Genomic DNA, 22,501 nt, shown 5'->3' with positions numbered 1-22,501 from the left:
CGTTTTGAGCTATAAACGTGACCTTGCTGAAGAAAAGCTGTTGGTTTTCCTTATCTCTGCTGACCTACAGCGCAATCTGGCTAATGGCTCCTGCTGCTTTTGTATCGGCAGCAGGTTTCTGTGTACACACAGCCACTGTGCACACACACAGGAAGGGAGGATGTCAGCAGAGGAGGGTGGGGATGAAGGCAAAACCCACTGGCGTGCAACACCCTCCAAAACATTCACACACTAATATTGGCAAGAGAGGCTTCGGCGGCAGGGGGACAGAGCTGACGGGGGGAGTTAAGCCCCTGCTCTATAGTGGGGGCTGAACCATGATCAGTGAGGCCTGCCAACTAAATAGTCACAAAATAAAAGGGTGTAAAACGAATTTAAGTGATGGAGGAGCCCATGGGCTGGAGCTGACTTTCTCAGGGCTGGGATTCAGCACGGAGGCAGCTGTGTCTTAAATCACAGCTGCTGCGGCTGCTGAAGTTGTGTCCTGGCTCTCTGATCTCGTTTTGCACAATGTTTTACAGCACAAGAGTGCCCTTGTCATTACACACTCACCTTCTTTGTTAAATTAATACTTCTTTTTCAAATGCACCTTTGCCTGAGCTTAGGAGCCTTTCCCACTACAACTCCGAAGTCAGGAAGGTCCATCAGGGAAATGTGGCCTGACCTCCAGAAGAGAACGTGCCTTTGCCCAGCAAGTACACAGGCAGGGAACCCCACACCCACCACAGAACTTCCATTGGGATATATCCATCTTCCCCAGACCTCTACCTGTTTCTCAGCCCCCCAAACTTGTCCTTCAGTCCTACAACCTACTGCACACAGCCACAGTACCACGCAGAGAATAAACACCACCGCGTGAAGCAACAGGGCGCTTTCCGAAAAGTTTCCCTGCGATATTAAGTGCGGTTACAGGCTCTTTATGTAGGAGGAGGTATCTTCAGGAGTATTGCATTTAATTTCTCATTTACTTTGAATCTCTGTGCGTCCACAGCTCACGCCCCGCTAACCAGAAGCGCAGCCCCAGCCTCCTGCTTTCCCAGCACCTCCTCCCACCCACTGCAAGGAGAAAAACACTCCGGTGGAGAAACCCCTGCCTGGGCTGAGGCTGGGGAGCTTCGTCCCACATCCCTGCAAAGGCCACCGTGGCCCCCTCCCCTGCGCCTCCAGCCGCCGGGGCTGCGCAGCCGGGGCGCACGGCTTGCGCGGGGCAGCGCGCAGGGGAGTGGGGGGGGGGGGAGGGGGAGGGGGGGGGAGGAGGAGGGGGAGGAGGGGGGGGAGGGGGAGGGGGAGGAGGGGAGGAGGGGGAGGAGGGGGAGGAGGGGGAGGAGGAGGAGGAGGAGGAGGAGGGGAGGAGGGGGGGGAGGGGGAGAGGGAGGAGGAGGGGGAGAGGGAGGAGGAGGGGGAGAGGGAGGAGGAGGAGGAGGAGGGGGGAGGAGGAGAGGGAGGGGGGAGAGCGAGGAGGAGAGGGAGGAGGAGGGGGGCGGGCAGGTGTGCTGGCAGCCCGGCCCTGCCCAGTCCCGCCAGCAGCGGCTCCTGCCCTGGGCGCCGGGATGCTCTGAGCCGTGCGCGGGGGGGAGGCGATGGAGCCGCCGGCGGCGAACGGCAGCTGCAGCAACGGTGGGGTGCAGGCGGGGGGAGCGGGGGGGGCCCGGGGAGCCGGGGTGGGGGGGTGGGGAGCGGGGGGGAGCGGGGGGGCCCGGGGAGCGGGGCTCGAGGCTCGGCCCGCTGCCCCCCCCCGGCTGCGGGGCCGTTCCGTGCCACCGCTCGCTTGCCCTCTGGCTCTGGGGCTTCTTCTCCTGTTTTTTGAGGTGCCTCCAGGAACGGGAAAAAACGCTTTATCCACAAGCCCCGCACAGCCTGTCGGCCTTACAGCGGACACAGAGGAGCTGGGTTTTTTACTTTTTTTTTTTTCCGTTCAAGATTGCCTAATCCAGTCGGTAATCACCCCATCCCACTGCCTTGTGCTTGCACCCAGTACCACATTGTGGAGACTTTTACCCAGCCGAGGAGGCGAGATGCCCCCCTGTTCCCCAGGAAATACTTCCACAGCCAAGGATGTTTTTCCATTAGAAAAGAAGCCCATTAAAGGACCTTTGGAAACTCATCTAGAAAGTCACTGAATTTTTTCCATTAGAAAAAGCTGGGATCTAGTTTGCATGCAAACCCTCAGCTACAGGTGCTGGGGGGGTGTGTGCGGAACATCCAAGCCAAACTCTTGGCTCAGGAAAAATGTAGGATCCACACTCCGGCTGCTGCCAGAACTGTGACCAGTTTCACCATCGCATACCCCCTCCTGCAGAGACGCAAAGGCTCGCTCTGTGATTCCTACCTGAGTTCAGGCAGAAAATTAAAGTCTTGTAGTACAAAGGGACACTCCAGCTGGCGGTTCTGTTCCCCACGGACACAGTCACACTGTCCTTACTACACTCAGACGGAAGATTGCGATAGAAAGATGTGCTGGGTGTGGTAGGAGCAGGAGGGTAGGAAGAAATTCCGTGCTTTTCCCACCCACTCAGAGCAACACGCTTTGGCTGGAGGCACAGGGGGTCTGCACTTTCGGTGTTAGCAGCTGCAAAGCGTGCCTGCTTTCACCCCTTCCACCTTGCCCTTTCCACACGTGAGGAAAGAAGTGTCCCGAGTGTTTGAGAGCTGGTGGGTACTTGCTTTTAGGGTGAAAGCATGGGTGACTGTTCAGGGGGACATCTGAATGCGTCCAAAGGCCAACAGAGGCACTGTGGATAGTCTTACCAGTAATTCGCTGTTTTATCTCCACGGTGGTCTCACAGGGTCTCTGGTCACCCTTTCATGCCTTTCCCACCGGGTCGTGTGCCGAGTGATCAGCGATGCTGACCCAGCCGACTCCGGCCATGACAATGGGACTTTGGATAACTTCTGGGTAACTCGGCTGGAAAGCAGTTATGGATTCTACATTGGCCTGGGCTTGGCTGTCTTCTCCAGCTTCCTCATCGGAAGCAGTGTCATCCTCAAGAAGAAGGGACTGCTACGGCTGGTGGAGAAGGGAGGCACCAGGGCAGGTAAGGCTTTTGTGGGGGGCAGGAGGGAGGAGGTCTACCTGTTCCCAGAACCACATGTATCATCCAAACTCCAGCACTGATAAGGCAAGGGAACACCTCTGGGTACACATGTCAGCCTGCCATCAGCAAGGTAAATAAAACCTTTTGTGGATGCATTTTTGCCTGCAAGACCCAGAGAGCAGTGCTGTGCTGGAGCTGAGGAGCTAATTTACAGAGCTCTGCACTGGAAGGGCTCAGCTAAAAGCAGCATTCCCCTGTCCTGCACCCACAACTAGCAAGTCACATGCCCTGTGTGATCAGATGTGCACCCACCACAAGAACAACACATGCCCATCACAGCTCTTACATGGGAAAGTGTGAGGCCAGGAGGAAGCAGATTGTTTAAAGCTCTTTGAAACAGGCCCCTTTGCACAAAGGTGCAAGTCATCACCATGCTGCAGACCGGAGCAGAACAGCACAGCTCCATGACCCCACTCTGACTCTTACTGATGCACTAGGCATCGAGTCATTGAGACAAGGATGTGGCCCCGTGCACTTTAATTGCATTAGCAAAAGCCATTTATTAATGCAGGACTGCACACCTGTGATCTGTGTGAACTCTGCTTGTGGTTTTCAGAAAGGATACTGCTCAAGTCTGTTGCTCAACAACGTGCAGATAACTTTTCCCTAGCACCAAGCTCTTAGGGCGAGGTGTGTGTTTATGTGCACGTATATATTATGGATGGGGAAATGGTGGAGGAGCACAGCCTCCCATTGGATTGGACGCATCCCATCAGCAAACATGTGCTCTAGCAGCAGCCAAAGTCCTACCTGGCAGGTGACCTACTTGCATAACTACAAAACAAAATAATGCTAATTAAAATACTACTGCTTCCCCGCTCTGGTCTAGGAATGTTTCTTAAATCGTTTTACAAAGGAAGTAAATATCACTGTCCTCGTTTTACTGTGTCCCCCATATGGGGAGACAGAGGCATAGAATGATGAAGCAGAGTCCACCGGCAAAGTTACCAACAGCACCCGAGCTGCAGGCCAGTCTCAAGTCTGACCCCATCCTCTGCCATTAGGCTGCCCACATGCAAGTGCTGAGCTGCATGAGTTTGGGTTTTGGCATGATATTTGCACAATGCAATATCAGTATCATTTCAGCTGTAGAAGAGGTCTCTCTTCTCCTTTAAGCCCTCCCACAGAGCCAAGTGAGTAAAACAAGAGCAAACCCCTCCCTATTTTTCAGGATGTTTAATTAGGAATTAGAGATTATTGACAGAAAACTGCAGCAGACAAAAAGAGTTCTTGAGAAAACAAACTAACCAAGCTAAAAAAAAAAAAAAAACCCAAACCAAAACCAAATAAACCAGCAATTTCTAGGGAATTCCAAAGCATAACATTTGAACTTCAGCATTTGTGAATTTGTTGAGGAACCAGAAGAGGCTGAATTCTAGCAAAATATTTTTCCGCATGTCCTAACCTCTTCCTGTCTGCCTCTTTGATCCCCTTTTTTCTCTCTCACCCTTAAATCTTTCAGTCCCAGCGTTTCACCCCTGCTATCTGAGCACATCCCTTTTCTCCCAGGCAGGTCAAACGCTGCTGTTACTGACAGGTCCGGTCAGGTCAGGCTTCTCAAAACCATGGGCTCGCTCCGACCCAGCAAAATCAGGGTTCACAATGTCAGCAGGCTCAGGCTCCTTACATCTAACAGCTTGTGGGTTGAGACCAGAGATGCATTAGTTCCCAACGCAGTACATCCATGCTTCCTCATTTATGTGCAAGTTTTCTTTCATTCAGTTGTTCCAAAGCCAGGAATCATTTTTCATCAGAAATCCTTCGTCACATAGTGACTGTTTCACATAAAATTAACATCAGGATTTACGGCAGTTCAGGCTGAGGCCCCGCACTACAACTATGATACAAAGCAGCGTACAAGAGGAGCAGATAATTTCGGGAACAGGATGCAGGGGGCCTTCACCATGGCTGCACAGCAACACAAACTGTGGCACCATGTGCCTGCACGGAGCAACCAACCAGTTTTTCCCTCTTCATCCTTCATAGCTATAACCCCCGCTTGAGCTGGGTTTGGAAAAGCTCACTGCCTTACCTTAGTGCCTGTGCGCGAGGCTCCACAGCGACCTGGTGTGATGTGAGGTGCAGCTCGAGCTCCCCGCAGGCAGGGTGGTGGCTGACAGCATCCCCCGGAGCAGCCTTTGGGTGGGGGGTACCCAGAACAGAGCACCCCCTGCCATCCGTGGTCCCTCTGCTCCAGGAGCACCACACAGGGAACATGCAGGACAAGGCATGACCGGTCTGTGGTTGCTCAGCTGGGGTGTTTACTACTGAGTTTAGGGGCCGGTGCCCCCTGAATCATGAGGATGACCACAGCCTCCAGGGCCGAAGGGCATGCCCAGGCTCCCTGCTGCAGTGGGGCAGGCTGCACCCCGGGCCAATAACCTCTATGGCTTTGGGGCAATGGGTGCCGTTCCCATTGCCACCCTGGGGTTAAACCACGGCTTTTACTGTCCTTGCATTGCCCACCCCTCAGTGCCAGCTCCCGCTAATCCCTTGACTTAGCTTCCACGTAGGATGGCATGTCTGCGTATTCTGTCCTTCGTATTCTGTCCTTCCAGACCTTTTTCTTTGTCACACTCTTCCCCTTGCAATTTATCCTTCTCCAAAGGGATGTTTCCCATCCCTTGCTCTGCGGAACACAGTTGTTGACTCCTGCATACCTGTGTGCTTTACTTCCCCAGGAGATGGAGGCCATGGCTACCTAAAGGACTGGCTCTGGTGGGCTGGCTTATTAACCAGTAAGTAGAAGCTGTTTCTCTGGGTTTTCAGCATTTCCAGGGTCTGTCCCTGTGAATGAGGTGAGGAATGAGCCCAGCATCTTGCGGCTTAAAGCGTTTTTTCTGGTGAGTTCCCCATCCTCAGCAGAGGCACCTCCAGGAGAACAGCAGCAGCAGCGAGCTGAGCCACACGGGATCTCCCTTACCATCCTCCTGCAGGGCTGGTAGGACTCGCTAGCTCAGTTTTACCGGATCAAAAGCATGGAAAGCCAGGTTTTAATAAAGCAGCTGGCTGCCCTGCCTGCGTACCAGGCACAGGGCAAACAGCCTCCCGTGTGTGCCTGGGGGCCCCGAGAAAGGTTACAGCGCAGGGGAGATAACAAGGAGGTGTTGGTAGCAGCTCCTCTCTTGAGCAAAACTTGCTTTCCTTTAGAGCAAGCCTTAAAACATGCAACACTGGTATCTTCTCAAATTGGACTCGTAGCTGTGCAGAGAGCAGCAGATTTCACGGGGGGGGTGTGTGTGTGTGTGAGAGCAGCGTTTTCTGGTTCCCACTGCTGCAGCAGCTCAAGGTGCCCCCACCTCGCACCACCCTTGCCGCTCCTGCACAACCCACGAACAAGCACACAGTACTCCCTGCGAGGGACAAGGACACCACAGCCCCAGGGGGGACACTCCTGGTAGTAGGTGAGGAGCAGCCTCCTTGTGCTGGGACTCCCACAGCTGCCCACCCCCTCCCTGGTTAATCACCCGGACGAACTGCAGCTGCCTGGCTGGGCTCTGGGGGCTTAATGAGTTAATATGGGTCAACTCTGACATGGCCAAGCCCTGGCACCCCCAGCCCTCCTCTGTGTGGGTGCAGGGCTCCAGGGATGCCTCTCTCCTTGCATTAATCTGTAATGGAGAAATTCCCACCCACTACCTGGCCCTGCTCAGCAGCAGCATGAAACCCCCCTAATAAAACCCACTCTTAACTGACATCTTACTAGTTTACAAGCCCACAAGAGAAAATGCAAAAAGTGTACTGTATCTCACTGGTATTTACTTTTCTTGTGTTTGTTTAGTGGGTGGAGGGGAAGCTGCCAACTTTGCTGCCTATGCCTTTGCTCCAGCAACTATCGTCACACCTCTGGGGGCTCTGAGCGTGCTCATAAGGTGATTTATGTGTCTCTAGTTTGCAATTTGCTTTTTTTGTTTGCCTGTTTGTCTTGTAAGATAGAAAGACTTGAAGTGATGCTATTATGATTATTCTGCCTAAAGGAAAAAATGTCTCTGTGTTTTCCAAAAAGGTGCTCTAATATTTGTTGTCCCTTTGGGGGATCATTTGGAAACTACTGAATTAAGTAGCGTGCCCTTCTGGAAATGCTGCTTGTGGATAGCAGATATGTACACTTCAGGTTCAATTATTGCAAATATCAGTGTTACTGCCTTCCTTATTCCAGCTTTTTAGCCAGTTCAAGGTTGCTTTTTTTGTTTTGTTTTGTGCTTCTAGTGATCAATACTAAAAATCTCAAAGGGTCAAAAATACCAGGGTTTTTTTTTTAAACTGTTTTTCCTTTGCCTTTTATTTTCTAGGCTTTTAGGGTGGTCTGATGTTGTGCTTTTGTACTTCTGCCTATTGCCAAAAGGGCTGAAATGTTATTTCTTTATTTTTAAAAAGGTGATTCATATCAAAAGTCGAGGTACCGAAGGTGTTATATAGGGACTGTTACTGTGAAATGCATAAGCCTGCTGAGAGTAAGGACTGCTTTGGTGTCTTGCCTCAAATTTTTATGCATGACAAATAGATATTTTGCAGATATAACTGTAGCCCCAGTACCTTCAGGGTTTCTCTGGGGTTTGATAGTTCTGATGATTTAGTTAAAATTAATGTAACTCTTTTGTTGTTGTCTCTGTTACACTGGTCCTTGAAATAATTTTCTTGGGCGCTAAAGACTTCATAATGCCCAACAGCTCATGAGAGAATCTGTTGACCCTGAAAATACTTCTGAGGATGTGCTAACACATTCAGCACTTTTTTATCTTGCTGATACATGAGCTGTGATCTATAGATCACACCTGCATCTGTGTGGGTTCATCGGTCAGTAGATGTGTTGTGCTTGTGTATTAACACACTGGAATCTAACAAATTTACTCTAGATTTGTGTCCTGGTATCACATGAAGGCATTCTTTACCTTATTTTAGCTGCTGTTCCTTCTTTAAAGGACTTTAAATCCCCAGCTGTTTTTTTTCTGTCCCGTGCAGTGCCATCCTGTCTTCATACTTGCTTGGAGAACGGCTCAACCTGCTGGGAAAGCTGGGCTGCATGCTGAGCCTCGTGGGCAGCACCGTGATGGTGATACATGCGCCAGAGGATGAGGAGGTCACCACTCTGGATGAGATGTCTTCCAAGCTGAAAGAGCCAGGTACACAGCAGGTTGTGTTTTCTCTCTCAGGGCTGGGCGGCACGTGCTGCCCACCGCTCAGTTTTGAGTTACTCTGCTCCCTCTTCCAGGTTTCCTCGCTTATGCTGCAATCCTCTTGGCTCTTTGCTTACTCCTGATCTTCTACCTCGCACCCCGTTATGGCCAGAAAAACATCCTCATCTACCTCACCATCTGCTCCGTTATTGGTGCCTTCTCCGTGTCCTCGGTCAAGGGCCTGGGTATTGCCATCAAGGGCTTCTTCGCTGGCCGGCCGGTGCTGCAGCACCCATTGACGTGGATCCTAGTCATAACGCTGGTGGCATCCATCACTACACAAATTAACTACCTCAATAAGTCCCTAGACATTTTCAACACCTCTTTGGTGTTTCCCATCTACTATGTGCTGTTCACCACCATCGTCATCGCAACTTCCATCATCCTGTTTAAGGAGTGGGTCACCATGACCGTCGTTGACATCATTGGGACAGTTTGTGGCTTCCTCACCATCATTTTGGGGGTGTTTTTACTCCATGCCTTCAAAGACATAGATGTCAGTTTAGGGAATCTGCCACAAGTCCTCCAGAGTGGACAGCAAGCACCGGTCACCCGAGATGACAAGAACATCCTGATAGAGGTGGACAACTCCAGCATCGGCCCAGAGGATAAACCCAAAGTATTCATGATCTACACTTAGCTTGTTATACGCGAGGGTCTGGAGGTGGGGTGAATGGGTTGATGTCTAGATCCCAGGTGCTAGTGGGCAACTTAAAAAAGGAAAAGCAGAAAATAAAACCAGCAGTGTCTTATCCAGAGCTTGGTAGAGTCAAGCCAAGTCTTTCTCTGGGCTTTGGGACTGGATGTTTGTCATGGTGTGGCAGCAAGTGGTATGTTTAATCCTCACTGGGCTTTAATACATGCAGCCACTGAAAATGAAAGTCCTCTTGAAATAGATACTCCTGGGACAGAGCTCCTCTCTGAGGCCCCTTCCCGTCTCTTATTCTTGGCAGGGCTAAAGTTTACTCTTGCACTCCTTCTCGCGGGTGGCCATTGATGTGTTTAGTTCCAGACCCCGGTTGAGTCATTGATCAGTGTTTTTTATCTTTTTTTTTTTTTTTCTTCTTCTTCTTTCTAGACCATCGCATGAACTCTCAAATACACACCAGTATCTCAAACGGAGGTGAGAGACAAGGACTGAATGGTACACGCCTGCTATTCAGACTCTGCTCATCCATGTTTAATTACTTGCTCTGCAAATATGAGACAAGAATATAGGTGGACGCGGGCGGAACATGGTGAATTTTGGAGTAGGCGCTCATTTAGACTCAGTGGCAGGACCCAAGCCATGAAGTGTTCTTACAGGACTGTGGCAGAGAAACCTTTTTCAGCTTTTGGGTTTTGTGAGGTGCAGGAGTTTCGCTGCAGCACAGTGTTAATTGGTTTGATGTGGGGTTTCTGTTTCTTTGGGTTTTTTTCCTTAGCAGCTGTGGTGCCCAGGCCATGTTGATGTGGTTGGTGAAGCTGTTGGACCTGATCCAGACCTCATCCTAGCAAGGGGCAGCCCCTGCTCAGGCTGGGGTGCTCTGGCAGGGTAAACCCCATGTCAGGAGAAACACTGCCATCTTCAAAGGCTTTTTGTGGTCTGTGGAAATACAGCTACTTGGTCTTCCAAGCTGAACGTAAATTCTAAGTATTTTTTTCTTTGGAAATGTCTTGACCTCTCTGAGCCCTGTGACCTGTTCTGCTGTCATTTAAGCCCGAAAGGTTTTTTGTGGTTGTTGTTCAGAGGAAGTTATGAACTACATACTAAAAGCCAAACAGGCGTGAGTGGGTGATGCTCTGCAGAGCTGTAGGGATGCAGCTTATCCCAGAGCATTCCTGTTCATCCATCTTAATGTAGTGTGGATGTTACCTGGATTCTTGCTCACAGCTCACCTTCAAAACCCCCTTGGATTTGTATCGGCGGTGAGGATGAAGGGATGGGAGAACTAACATTTTGAGCTGGAAGGTGAAAAAGGAAGGTATTACCACTGTTAAAAGTTTCTCCCATCTTGCTGCTGGGTCTTGCAGCACAGGGAGCCTGGAGCTCATTTGCTCACGGCAAACCCCAAACAGGGAGTGGTGAAGCCTGAGCTGGCTTTGCCAAGCTGCCTCGGTCAGCCCTGGACCACAGCACGTACTGATGCTGTCTGAGATGCTGACCTGGTTATACCTGGGGCTGAGCATCACTGAGCAAATGCAGCCTGGGGTTGCAGGGGGGGGAAGGAATATGCACTCTTAATAACGTTTCAGTACTTTCTTTTGGAATGTGGAAAGCGAAATAAAGGCTTTTTTCTAAAAAAAAAAATAATCCAAATGCTTGCAGGTGGATCTGAAAGTTTTTAGCGATTTTGTAGCCCTTGAAAGGTAAGGGCTGAAGGAGAGCAGAGCAGGGCAAGCATCTGGGGCAGAGAGTAAACCAGCAGTGCCCTCCTTTGGTAGCAGAAAATAATCCAATTAACTCCCTCGAGCTTCAGTTTTGGCATCCTAATTGCTGTAATGCTTTATGCATTTTATTTTAGGAAAAGCTTGTAACCGGGACTCATCTTTCCTTACTGCATTTCATAAAAGCCGTTCCTCCAGCTGTCCTGCCATCTCTGGACAAACGCTACATATAAAGTGAAGATTTGAACCGAGGTAATGAAGTAGCACACAGTGACAGAATATTTGTTAATGACAACTGACAAATTTATTAAAACTAGGCAAAAGGCACAATGAATTGCATTCTTCAAGTATTTGCATAGATGCATAGAGAGCATTATTGTAAACCATTAATTTGTGGACACAGGAGAAAGTGAGATGTATTTTGGTATACATTCTCCCAAGTAACATTATCTTTCAAAAAGTCAGGTTTTACCATCTTTTACTCCTCCTGCAGTTCCCCTATTCTCATTCACTCAACTTGTACACTTGAAAATTTAAAACTGCTTACTTAAAACTACCTTTTGGAGGTTTTATGATATTTCAGCAATAAAGTTTTCCATGAGAGTTTGGGCATGTCTGGTTGTTCCGAGCTTTGTGTGTCCAGGGGCATTTTTTTAAAAGCTTGACACCATGCTCACATAAAATGCAGTGAAACTATTTTTACTGATATTTTGGTGGCCATTTGATAAAGATCGGGGGCTGTAGCAGAAGTATGCTGCTGGCTCAGATATAAGATCAAGTTTTTGTGGTTGAATCTATCCTACCACAGTGTACGTAGAGACTGTACCCAGCTTACTGCTCCACCTGTGAGCAGTAGCACATGCTATTCCATAGCCACATTAGCTCCATCCCAAGAGACAACAAATTTGGGGGCTGTTTAAATACATGTTGTTTAAATGTAATACCCCCCCAGCTATAGAAAAAGACACGTAAAGATTAGAAAGCTGATGTCTTTCACTTGCCATCCCTTATTTCAGAAAGAAGTGTTGCAGGTTGGCTTGTTTTCGAGGCATATAGAAGGTAAGAAAAGGTCCAAAATGATCAGGATAAGAAATAACCAAGCAGAAATTCAAGACAGACCCTGTGTACTGTTTCCTTGCGGAGAAAGAGGTAGTAAAGTTGCGAAAACTAATGTGGTTTAAGTCATCCTATAGATACACTGCTACATATAACTAGAAATTTAATGAGTCCTTAGGGCTTATCTGCTTTTTTTTTCAATTAGTAGAGCTTAGGGAAAGAGAACCATCAGAAAAAACTTTTTTATGCCAATAATAGTTTCTCACATGTGCAGCAGCAATCATGCTGCTTGAGGATTTGTCCATAATAAATCAGGCACAACAGAACTGTTGTAACCATAGTTCCAGAATTCTCTGTGATCTCCTAGGAAATCATTTCAAGAAGGGAAACAAAAAAAAAAAAAAGAAAATATTTGGCATAACAAGGACTTAATGTAAAATCCTGAGAAAAAACATAAAAACCCCCAAACTATTAGGAGAAAAAAAACCAAATTCATAAGGGAGGGTCCTCAAGGTCAGAACCATCAGCTGCTTAAAGTGCACACAGGTAACTCTCTCCATCCGTGTCCTGGAGGAAAAACCTGGAGTAAATGAGCTGCCCTACAAAAGCACCATGTGTTGCATTAATATTTCTGCTGTTTTACCACCTGGGCAATTTTAAGGTAGGTTTCTCACTGGTATGGGGAACAAGCAGCCCATGCTGAATTACCGCTCAGCACAGACCAAAGCCTGAGAAGATGTGCAAAAGTGTCTACTGATCCATGGTACCGTGTGCCAGAGAGGAGGTTTCAGCACTGGCTTTTGCTGAACTTCCTTCTGGCCGTTTGTTCTGTATCTTGGCCAGGGAGTTTCCCTGTCGTACCTTAACTGTGTCCCAGTGACACAGATCAGAGCGGATGGGCCATGCTGGGGATGCTATTGGGTCTTGCAGCACTGAAGCAAGACAAGCAAGTGCTGGAATGCTCTTGCTGAAGATGCCTAATATGGGGAAAAGAATTAATCTACTACACCAAAGCTAATCAAAATCCATAGTGACCCACAAATTATTTTAACCAGAATATTTCCCTGGTTTGCTCCCTGTTGTGGCCCCACTTGCCACCCACTGTAAACTGAGAATAAACTGAAGAAAGTTATCGATGGCTGCCTCCTGCGCTCTCAAGAGGCAGTGGTTTCTGTATAGCACCAACGTATGCTCCTGCGGCTGCATGGATGGGCTGAGGAAGCCAACAGGTCTTACATGAAAGCCCATCAGGGCCAGCACCTGCACTTACAGCTTGTTCTGCCTGGTAACACTTAAATAATTGATTAAAACCACGTGAAACCCCCATCACCCTGTTCCTGCATTGGATATTGCACAATAATATTTAAATACCATATAAACAAGTCGTCCCTATATGAAAAAGGCTATCAGCAGAGAGGGCTGAGTTCAGCTTGGCAGGTACCAGCACAGTTCCTGGGGACACTCCTGCCAAGCCTGACTGCAGCTTGAGTCACAGAGGAAAGAGGTGATGCTAGAGGAGAGGAACTGAGACACTCTCTGCGGTCATAAATGTTTTTCTGGGTGATGAAGGTGATCCAGTCCCCTGTGAAGGTGAGAGCCAGCCAGGAGCAGACTGCTTCATGAGTGCCCACCGGAGTCCGGCTGTCCCATTTTCAAGATGTTTGCTGCTCAGGCTCTCCTGACACCGGTATTCTGGGTGAGATGGAAAATGGGGAAAAGAGAGAAGAGTGAGCACTGATGAAAGAGCAGATGCTGCCCTCTTCCCTCTCCCGGAGCTGATGTTCCAGCCAGCCAGGGGAAGCCTGTCTGTTCACATGCCTCCACATCTTAAAGCATGGCATAGGAAGCTCTCCCACCAGGGGCACGGTGAAGCAGCTTTCTCTGTTTTTCCCAGCTAGCCTCAAGGATATTGCAGGCTGGAGACAACGCCTGTGGTGTGTGTTAAGGGGTCCAGTTTGCACGGAGCTGAACTCAGTAACTAGGAGCCCCTCATTAACTGTCCTTATTCAGGACAATTTTGGGGAACACTCCCTGCAGAGAAAGCACCTCCTTAGCCATGGCTAGAGAGAATTTCTGTTCCTTACTGGGGTCTTCAAGTCTTGTGTGGACCTTCCTGTTTTGCGGCTCTTCACTGACCATTCTGGGTCACACACACCTTGACCGCCCATTGCTCAGCCCCGCTCACACAAACTGCTCATCTGAGGAAGAGCTCAGGGACATGGAGGGTTGAATTAACTGTTTTGCTTAACCCAAACGCTTAACAAGGAACAGGTGAAAACAGAGACCCCTGCAATAAAGGCACCCAGCCCAGCAGCTTCTCCATTTCCACCCACCAGGGCTGTGCGTGCAGATGTTTTGCAGGATGATCTCAAGGTTGCTCCCTCCAGAGCACCTTTACTCCCCAGTGTTGAGGGGACACTGCTGTGTTTCCCATCACCGCGCTCAGCGCCTACCTCCGCCGTCGGCTGGAGTCGTCCTGGGGTCCTGGTGTGTGCAGGAGGCAGCGAGATGGTGGGGCTGTTCCCCAGCCAGGCTCTGGTTCTGCCTGGGACAGGATTCGCTGGCAAAGCTCTTTGGGGTGGCCGGGGCCTAGAAATATCCTAGGCAAGAAAGAAAGAGTTTTGAATTCTCAGCCTGGACATACACCCAGCCTGAAAACAGAGATCACATTTGCATTCACTTTACACGGCCAGAACTTCTTCTGGTATGGACACAGGTCCTTTGGACCTCTTGGGTTTGGTTTTGGGTTTTTTTGTAGGTCTGAGGCAGCAGACTAGGTATGGAGCTGTCCACATTGAGGTCTCTGATTTGGAGTTAACCCCAGGGATTATTACAATCTAATGGCTGCATGACGAAGAACAGGAGAACCCTTACAGATAGGGCAGGAGTCTCCATCACAACTCAGCCTGTAGCATCCCTGCCTGAGACAAAGGGCTGAAGGAATGGGGGTAAAATCATGCTTGCAGAGACCCCTCTCTGAAGCCACTAGGGCTTATTGTCTTACGCAGGTGATTAGCCGTTTTCAACATGCACGAGTTTTCCCCTATCAAGTGTCATGAAGATCAGATGGTCTGAGGCTGCTCGGCAGCTGGTTTCCAACGGAGGACAGCCAAACAGGGTGACAGGATTACCTTGCTCAGTCCCCTAAATGAAGCTGCAGGCTGAAAGCATGTCATACCCTGGCTGCTAGAGGATCCAGAAGTTTCAAGCCTTGACTTTTGCAAGTAATAGGGAAACTATGTTCCAGAGCCTTTTAATTAGCCACATTATCGATGCACCTAAGGTTGGAAGCAAGTTTCACATGCATACACTCGCTATACGACTGCCCATACAATGCCTGTAAACCCTCTACACGTGTATATACGTGTGCCCATACACACACACGCAGCCCTGCACCCACCTACAATCAGTTATTGCTTTGTTTGTGCGCACAGCTGTCCCTCATAGGATACTCGGAGCATTATATTTTCCATTCATATAATGAGTATCAGTGTAAAGCATGCCCACGGGGAGAAATCACCCACATAAGACCTAACTGCCTGTTGTTGCTTAGCCTCTGTGCTGTCGCTGGCTTACAGGTGTTGATTTAATAAACACAGCTGCACTTACAACTTGGAGGGCACCCAAAAACCCTGCAGTCTCCTGGGACTGTGCATAAATGTGATGCTCGATGGCTGCACCAGCCAATGCTTGGGGATCTATTGCTCTCCAAGGACCTTGCCCTGTGACTCCAGGAAGGACAACACAGGCTAAATCCCACCGACCACTGGGTCCAAAAAGCTCCTATAGGAACAGCAAGAGAGCAAATCTAGCAGATACTGCAAACGTCTAGGAAGGACACTGACACTAGCAAATAGCAAAATCAATTATTTTCTCTGTACCTTCTACATTTGTGGCTCTCCTGCAACAGAGATGTCAAGGTTTCTTTTGGAAATCCTAGGAAAAGTGTTCCATCTAGTAGGTCTGACTGAGATAAAAAGGGACTGGACGCATTGGGGAGGGAACACAATGGAGATTGTGGGGAACTTGTCAACAACCAGCTGGGAAGGATACCTATTCCTTACTGACTACAGTCAGCTTCCTGCTTTTGTTTTAGTTTTCTTTCCTGCTGAAGTGCTGGCTGTTCACAGGAACAATGGAGCTAGAAACAAACCCCATTCACTAAAATATTTTGGGTTTGTTTTCCTCTATATCCTTCAAGGAGAGACTGCCAGGGATCCAGTCTCCTGCTATCTCCTGTAACTGAGCCCTTTGCTTCTCTTCTGGCCCTAACCCAATAAAGTAGTATGGAAATATTTTGGTTAAATGGTTTTAAGTCAGTCTGAGTGATTTGCCATCTTTCCCGTAAGAATGTGGGGTCTGTAGTAAGCTTAAAACAAAATTGCCAACAAAAGAAGTATATCAATGCCCTTTCCTTATAACCCCCAAAATATCCTCACTGCTAGGATGCTCACAGAAGACGGGGTCAGTCTGGGTTAAGTCTAATGTTTCCTATGCAACATGCTTAAAGGTCCCATTTCTGCTCCACATGAAAGTTTGTCTGAGGCTCCCAAGGCGTTAGTGCAGGAATAGCCAAATGCAAGATACCTGGGAGATCATCCCAAGGAATGTACTCAGTACTGAACCTCAGATTTATCACTGATTGATAATCTCAGAAGGGCTTGTTTCCAGGAGATAAAACACATGCAAATGGTAAGAACAGCTATGCTAGGCTTGATTAGGGAAAAATCTGTCCAGTCCTTTTGTTCCTGGCAGATTATCTATTTGATTTGCAGCTAAAAAAATGTTTAGAGGACCTTGGTAAAGTGAATGCTGCTTTGTGATCCAAGCTACCTGACCTCAGCTCCACATCAGAGGTATCGAGAGACCTGAATTAACAGGAATTAAGTGTGCTAGCATCCAGCACGGTCAGTGTTAGCCACACGACAAAGCACGGAGGGCCACCAGTAACTGTCCTGCGGTGAGCTGGAGCACGTTCTAGCGAGCACGGTACCTCCTACAACCCCCCCAGGGTTAGAGAGGCTGCACCAGCCTTCGCTCAGAACAAACCTCCCATCAAACTGCATCTTGACCCTGTACCTGAGAGACGGGGGGTTTGGGAGCAGGAGGAGCTGGCCTGCTCGGGGGTATCCGCCGGGAAACGTCCTTCGGAAACGCCGGCTGTGCCTGCCCAGCGGGCTGCCCCACGCCGCAGCCAGTGGAGAAGGTGGATGGCTGCTGCGTGTGGAGTCGGAGCCCTGGCCCTTGCTGGGGAGAAGGTTTTGATGGGATTTCAGGGAAGCCAATCACCTGTGCAGAAGACCCACAGATCCCCAGAGTTAGGTATTTCCACTTCAAATCACCTTTTTACTCTCTGCTATGCTTTTGAGGATCTACATGAGGTCTATGAGCCACACAGTAGAAAATACGGCCTGCGTCACAGGTATGTGTTGTATCAGTCTAGGAGGCATTAATTAGATAGATTGGGACAATTTGGGATCACGAGGCAGGAATGGGAATCAAGAGAACAGAGTAACTCAGGCATTAGCGTTATAAGCAATACCTGCAAATAAACCCAGGGTTTGCAATTTCTGCAGTTTTGAGAGGGGGATGTGACAGAAGAGGATCTATCAGGAGAGACAAGCAGCCACACAGGCTTGGTCAAATCTCAGCTCCTGCCTTTAAGGAAATTACTAGAAACTTTCAGCCATGGGTGATGTCTGTCTATTTTTTTCCCATCCTTTGATAAAACAGTTCCCTAACTGTCGCATCAGAGGAACCACATCCCACACTTTTGGGCATTTGGATCTCTGCCCAGTGAGGTGGAAGGTGATTTTGCCCATACCTTCCTCTGCTCCTGGGGGGTTTTCAGCTTGAAGGCAGGGTTTGCGTGCCCGCTTCCAGAGGTGTCGCTGACAATGAGAGAAAGGAAAGGATAAGTGTTATTTCTTTGATAAGTTCTTTTCCTTCTTCTTCACGGTATTTTCCATTATATTTGAACTGAAGTAAAAAAAAAAAAAAAAAAAAAGAGAAGCGAATACTGACTATACCAACAAACCCATTTAGTCACAGTCTTTATAATTGCTTTTCTGTCCTGACACTGAAAAGGGCTGGATGCAAGCGGACAAAGCACAGCACTGACCATTTACCTGAACTGCGGGGTCTTCTTTAGAGAACAGATGGCAAATTTATTCCAGCATTTCAGATAATAGAATAAAAACATCATTCCAATGAGAAGGAGAACAGGAGCCAGGATTGCAAGAGTTATCACAACTGCTGAAGGGCCTGGAGGGCAAGAAAGTAGAGTTAGATAAATGGAAAACTCCCTGCTCCCAATCTAACTCGAGTCCTTCTGAAGTGCCACCATAGCAAAGCTGGTCCCACTCACCTTCGGGCAGGGGGGGACCACTGTCCAAGCTTCCTCCCCTTCCCTGCTTGTTGCAAAATGGGGGGGCCCACCCCTGGTTGCAGTGGCAGTTCTTGTTGTTATTGCAGACCTGAAGCGGGAAGACCCAGAGACTTCAGTGCCAGCTACTACAGAATTTGCAAGCTAAAAATAATTAAGCCCTTGCTGGATAAGACACTACGGAAGAAACTCTCATTGGCATAAACAGGGAGTTAAGTGCCTGGAAACGTTTTCTTTTCAGGGAGTGAAAGTGCCTTTTATTTCCTTAGAAATTCTCCCTTTCTCCAAAAGACAAGGGTTCTTCTGCTGAAGTGCCACTAATCTGAATGTAGGAAAAAAGCAGCATTTAGAAATGCCTTTCCCTTGTTCTTATCTCTAATCTGAAGGAGCTAGTCCTCCATTCAGTGAAAATTTCTTACTGTTTAGGTTTATTGCTTGGCCCATTGCTATTTGTTTTATCAACTAAGCAGCTGCTGGAGGGGAGGCTGATCTCTCTGATTAGGGATGTCCTGTGCTAACTGTAGCATTTCATTTAATACTGTGGAATAGCTGACGCTTCCCACAACTTCATGGATTGTAAGAAACGAAGCAGACTGGGAAGGAAAAAGCAGGGCGAGTCCCTCTCCTTGTCAGGTACATCACGGGGCCTCCCAGGCTGCTCAAGAAGGCAGGCACTGCTGCACGCTGCTGTATTTGTTGCTCCTCCCCATTGCTTAAATGGGCTGTGGGGATGGAGAGATGCTGATGTTTTTTGCCGGAAACATCAGCAAAAGCGTAAAAAATTCTCAACAGCCTTTTCTTTCCATTTCTGGGGCACAGCAGAAGACAGTTTGGGATAAACTGTTCTAAACATGACTTTTTCCTACGTTTTTCCCTCTGATTTTTTTTTATTCAGTCTAAACTGGGCCCGAAAGATTTTTCTATCAGATTACCCCTTCTTGGTTTTCATTCATTGCAATTCATATCCCTCCTGTAGACCTCTTTAAATCCTATGTCAAAGGGACGCTCACAGACCAGAAAATGCAAACACGAAAGGAATGTGCAAATTAACGAAGAAGCTGAAGTGCGGAGCGAACCTAAGCGTGGTACCAGAACTGAGCTGAACAACCATCTACAGATGAATGGCAGCCCATCCTGCTTCAGTCTGAAATGAGATGAAAAGGAAGGCACCTACTCCATGCCCGTGGCACTTCTTGCTGCAGCTTTCAGAATCAAAGATGATGGATGTGTTCTGGCAGCGCCCCTCAAAGCAAACCTGCAGAAAAAGGATCCAGAAACTCAGCATTAGCTCTTTGGGTTATGCACCACATTACTGCCTCGTGTCATTTTGTGACTTGAGGGGTCCCAGACACCTTGGCAATACAAGTGATACCCTGGGCAGAGCAACAGACCATAAGGACAACCTGGCTCCCAAGGAAACATTCCATCACTACCCCAAATCCCAGCTAACGCGCATCAGAGAGAGGAGTGGGAGCTCAGAAGTTGATGACTTTGCCATGCCCATGTGGCAGGTCTCTGAAGGAGCTCTCAGGTGTCTTAATTTCTAATTGAAGCAAGACAACCTCAATCAACTAGTGAGTCCCAGGCTTAGCACTGGCCCTGGACTTCATCTAGCAAAGGCTTAAAGTATCACCTGTGGTATGTATTCTTCCATTGCTTCTCAGAAACCTCTAAGAAATTATTTTTCTATCAAACACTAAAATCTCCTAGAAAGGCATTAGTCATAAGAAATTAATAGCTTGATAACAACAAAGCACTTTCTGGATGGAAAAGCAATACCCTGAACCTCCCCCAAGCCATTACAGGCAGGACTATACCTACATGATGGCTCCCACATTTTGTTCCCGTCAACACCAAGCCAGGATCCAACATCTCCTTTTCTTCATTCTCAGATCTGTACACATGGGTCCCTCGGCACCTCAGCTCCGTCCTCTGCATGCGGATAGTTGTGTCTATGGCCACCGCATTGGACTGCAGGGGTTTGGAAGCAGAGCTCTGGCACTGGATCTTCCCACATTTAGCATCTCTGATTTCAAAGGAAAGGCTAAAGTGATTATTTCTGGCTTGCTGAACATTTTGCAGGCATCAGCTCTACATGTAAATTAAAACAGCAGTGTTGAATCATTGTTCGATGGCAAAAGAGCAAGCACCTCCCAAGCGCCAGCCCAAGCAACAGCATCTGATGGGCACTGATGGCACCGTGTCACGGTCCCCAGGGGTAGGTCAGCCTCAACAACACAGATTAGATTAAGGAGGTTTTGTCTCAGTTAAAAAGCTACATTTAATTTACAGATCTGAAAATCCCCTCTTCTGTTGCTTTGAAAAAATATCAACAAGATGTTTTAAAATGCAAAAGGCAGGGAAAACTGTAAACTTAAAGCTTCAGTCGTAAGGGCTCTAAGTCTGACAAGGATGCAGCTGGTTTCCCAGGAGGTAGAGGCGGGGAGGGGACCCAAAGCATGGATCAGTTCTATCTACTGGCCCGCAGTTTTCTAATATATAAAAACATCTTCTCCAGTGAGCAACTCTTGGCTGCCACGCTGCTTTCTACCTCATCTCACACTTCCTGTAGTTGCCGTAGATGTCCTTCCCACAGTTCCCGTAGATGTCTCCAGCCGCGTTAACCTTCTCGAAGCAGGCATCTGGTGCTGGCCTGGCTCCTGCGTGGAAGAGACTCACATGGCCGATTCCTGTGGAGCCTGGCAGCCCATCTCACCTCACACCAACCGCTCAGTTGTTCTTTTTCTGGGATGGTTTGAGGATGGGAAAATTTACCATTTTTGCTCAAGCGAGCAAGGCAGGAGAAAAGGCTCCTCAGACTTCACCACTGATAACAGTGTCGCAACTGGGTAATTTAAGTTGCATCCTGCATCCTTCACAAATGGGTATGAAAGGTACTACTGCCTTACACAGGGTGAATAATAGTAGGATGCCGCATAATATTGCCTGTCCAAAGGACAATGTATTTCATTGCAAGCAGTGTCCTTACCAGGACCCCACAGCTGCAAGCACTGCTCTTTGTATGTGAGACACATGCCGCTGTAGCAATAAGCCTTTCCTCCATCGCAGGAAGACCCATCAATTTGGTAAGAGTTGGGGGGGCAAAACGGTGACTCGCCAGTGCAGTATTCTGGGAGGTCACAGAGTCCTGACCCTTCCCTGCAGAGAGTTCCCGGAGACATCAGCTAAAAAGATAAAAAGGGGGGAAAAAATGAATTATTGCTTGGCTCCTTTGTGGTTCCATGTCTGCACAATGTCTCCCTGTAGATAAGAAAAAGACCTTGCATGTGTCTCTTCATCTACCTTGTCTCCGTTTTTTTGAGGTCAGCAGTGATCCAAATGACTCTGTAACTTCATTAACTGGGTGAGTATAGAATCAGTTTAATGACTAGATCCCTTCCCTAGGTAGCGATGAGATCATGCACAGAAAATACGGCTGCGAGATCTCAAGGGGACACCGATCCATCTCCCTCTGCCCTAGGATAGGATCTGATTTACCTAAACCATTTCTAACAGATGTTTGTGTAATCTGTTCTCAAACCCCTCCCTGTCCGGGACATCTGTTTCAGTGTTTGCCTGTCAATTCTGCTGAAGTCATTTTGCTAATGGGTAGCTTACGTCTCCCTTGCTTATGAGTTTATCCAGTTCATTCTCATCTTTGTCCACCATGGACATGAAGAATGGAAGGGCATACACAGTTACATCTAGGAGGTGTTTTGAAGTCTCTTGTGAAAGGAGTGAGTCTAGGTAGATTCCTGGAAGATTATTTCCCACGTGCTCAGGATCAGTCAGTAGGAGCACATAGTCAATGCACAAACAGGAAAATGAGCTTAAGGGAAAGGTTTGCCTATGTTCATTTCTGAGTTAATTTGTTGTCAAAGCTTGAGATCTTTAGCACCACAGTTAGAAACATATTTTAACCAGCTTCTATAAGGAAAGCTGAGATTTAAAATGATAGTGGTCACACATTTACAGTCCTCTTTGCTAGCATTCCTTCAGCAAGTACCTGGGCTAAAGGAATTCAACTGCATCCCAGAAAAGAGGGTTCAGAGCAAAGTTAGAATCCAGCCTAATCAATCCCCAGAGAAAACGTTTGCTCTAAGAGCTCTGTCTAGATTTCTTCTAGAGCCAAAGGAGGGAAAGATTTATTCTGATTCACCCCATCCCTAAGTGTTTAAGAGAGGCAGCGTGACTTCATTCCAGCAGCATTCACAGCTCGTTTTAAGTTACCACAGGAGTCAATTAAATCAGCTAGAAGCAAGGACCCCACTGGTTTAATTGCACTCGTAGCTGTTGTACCTACAAATCAGACCATGTTTCTTGCAGGTGAGGAGCTGAACTCCCATGTGTGGCTGCGCTTGCTCCCCTTTCCCCTCCATTTTTCAGCCTCACACTTCTGCCACCGTTATTCCCTCCCCTCT

At 48.2% G+C, this 22,501-nt stretch overlaps 3 protein-coding genes across 4 annotated transcripts in view; 1 reads left to right on the top strand and 2 right to left on the bottom strand.

Moving 5' to 3' along the window:
* The window catches only part of FNDC9 (fibronectin type III domain containing 9), a 34,295-nt gene extending 28,525 nt beyond the window's left edge, over positions 1-5,770 (bottom strand). Inside the window, exon 1 of the mRNA XM_056348055.1 lies at positions 5,128-5,770. Within this exon, the coding sequence (XP_056204030.1) occupies positions 5,128-5,312 (185 nt within the window). The 5' untranslated portion in view covers positions 5,313-5,770. The remainder of the gene's footprint in view (positions 1-5,127) is intronic.
* Positions 1,468-11,251, top strand: NIPAL4 (NIPA like domain containing 4). Of its 2 annotated transcripts, XM_056348049.1 has the most exons (8): positions 1,468-1,617; positions 2,787-3,035; positions 5,777-5,833; positions 6,877-6,967; positions 8,058-8,218; positions 8,308-8,891; positions 9,351-9,395; positions 10,777-11,251. In XM_056348049.1, the coding sequence occupies exons 1-7, from the start codon at positions 1,581-1,583 to the stop codon at positions 9,360-9,362; spliced, it is 1,191 nt and encodes a 396-aa protein (XP_056204024.1). In that variant the 5' UTR covers positions 1,468-1,580; the 3' UTR covers positions 9,363-9,395; positions 10,777-11,251. The 2 variants fall into 2 exon arrangements, with proteins under 2 accessions (XP_056204024.1, XP_056204023.1); XM_056348048.1 differs by lacking the exons at positions 9,351-9,395; positions 10,777-11,251 and having other exon boundaries at positions 8,308-9,032.
* The window catches only part of ADAM19 (ADAM metallopeptidase domain 19), a 34,521-nt gene continuing 22,940 nt past the window's right edge, over positions 10,921-22,501 (bottom strand). The window contains exons 14-23 of the mRNA XM_056348045.1: positions 21,070-21,265; positions 20,632-20,740; positions 19,902-20,106; positions 19,255-19,335; positions 18,063-18,171; positions 17,824-17,959; positions 17,520-17,586; positions 16,775-16,984; positions 14,149-14,295; positions 10,921-13,387 (exon numbers count right to left, since the gene is read on the bottom strand). Coding sequence (XP_056204020.1) covers positions 13,364-13,387; positions 14,149-14,295; positions 16,775-16,984; positions 17,520-17,586; positions 17,824-17,959; positions 18,063-18,171; positions 19,255-19,335; positions 19,902-20,106; positions 20,632-20,740; positions 21,070-21,265 — 1,284 coding nt within the window. The 3' untranslated portion in view covers positions 10,921-13,363. The remainder of the gene's footprint in view (positions 13,388-14,148; positions 14,296-16,774; positions 16,985-17,519; positions 17,587-17,823; positions 17,960-18,062; positions 18,172-19,254; positions 19,336-19,901; positions 20,107-20,631; positions 20,741-21,069; positions 21,266-22,501) is intronic.

This window comes from Falco biarmicus, chromosome 8 (genome assembly GCF_023638135.1).
Source record: "Falco biarmicus isolate bFalBia1 chromosome 8, bFalBia1.pri, whole genome shotgun sequence".
Taxonomy (NCBI): domain Eukaryota; kingdom Metazoa; phylum Chordata; class Aves; order Falconiformes; family Falconidae; genus Falco; species Falco biarmicus.
Note: the sequence above shows the minus strand (reverse complement) of the source record. Positions and strands in the feature narration are given on the sequence as shown.

What these genes read in the sequence shown, in the direction of transcription:
- NIPAL4 (XM_056348048.1), top strand. Translation starts at nt 1,581, where the DNA reads ATGGAGCCGCCGGCGGCGAACGGCAGCTGCAGCAACG. An exon ending in GTGGGCTGGCTTATTAACCA is followed by an intron (nt 5,834 to 6,876) that starts GTAAGTAGAAGC and finishes GTGTTTGTTTAG; the next exon opens with TGGGTGGAGGGGAAGCTGCC. An exon ending in TTCCAAGCTGAAAGAGCCAG is followed by an intron (nt 8,219 to 8,307) that starts GTACACAGCAGG and finishes TCCCTCTTCCAG; the next exon opens with GTTTCCTCGCTTATGCTGCA.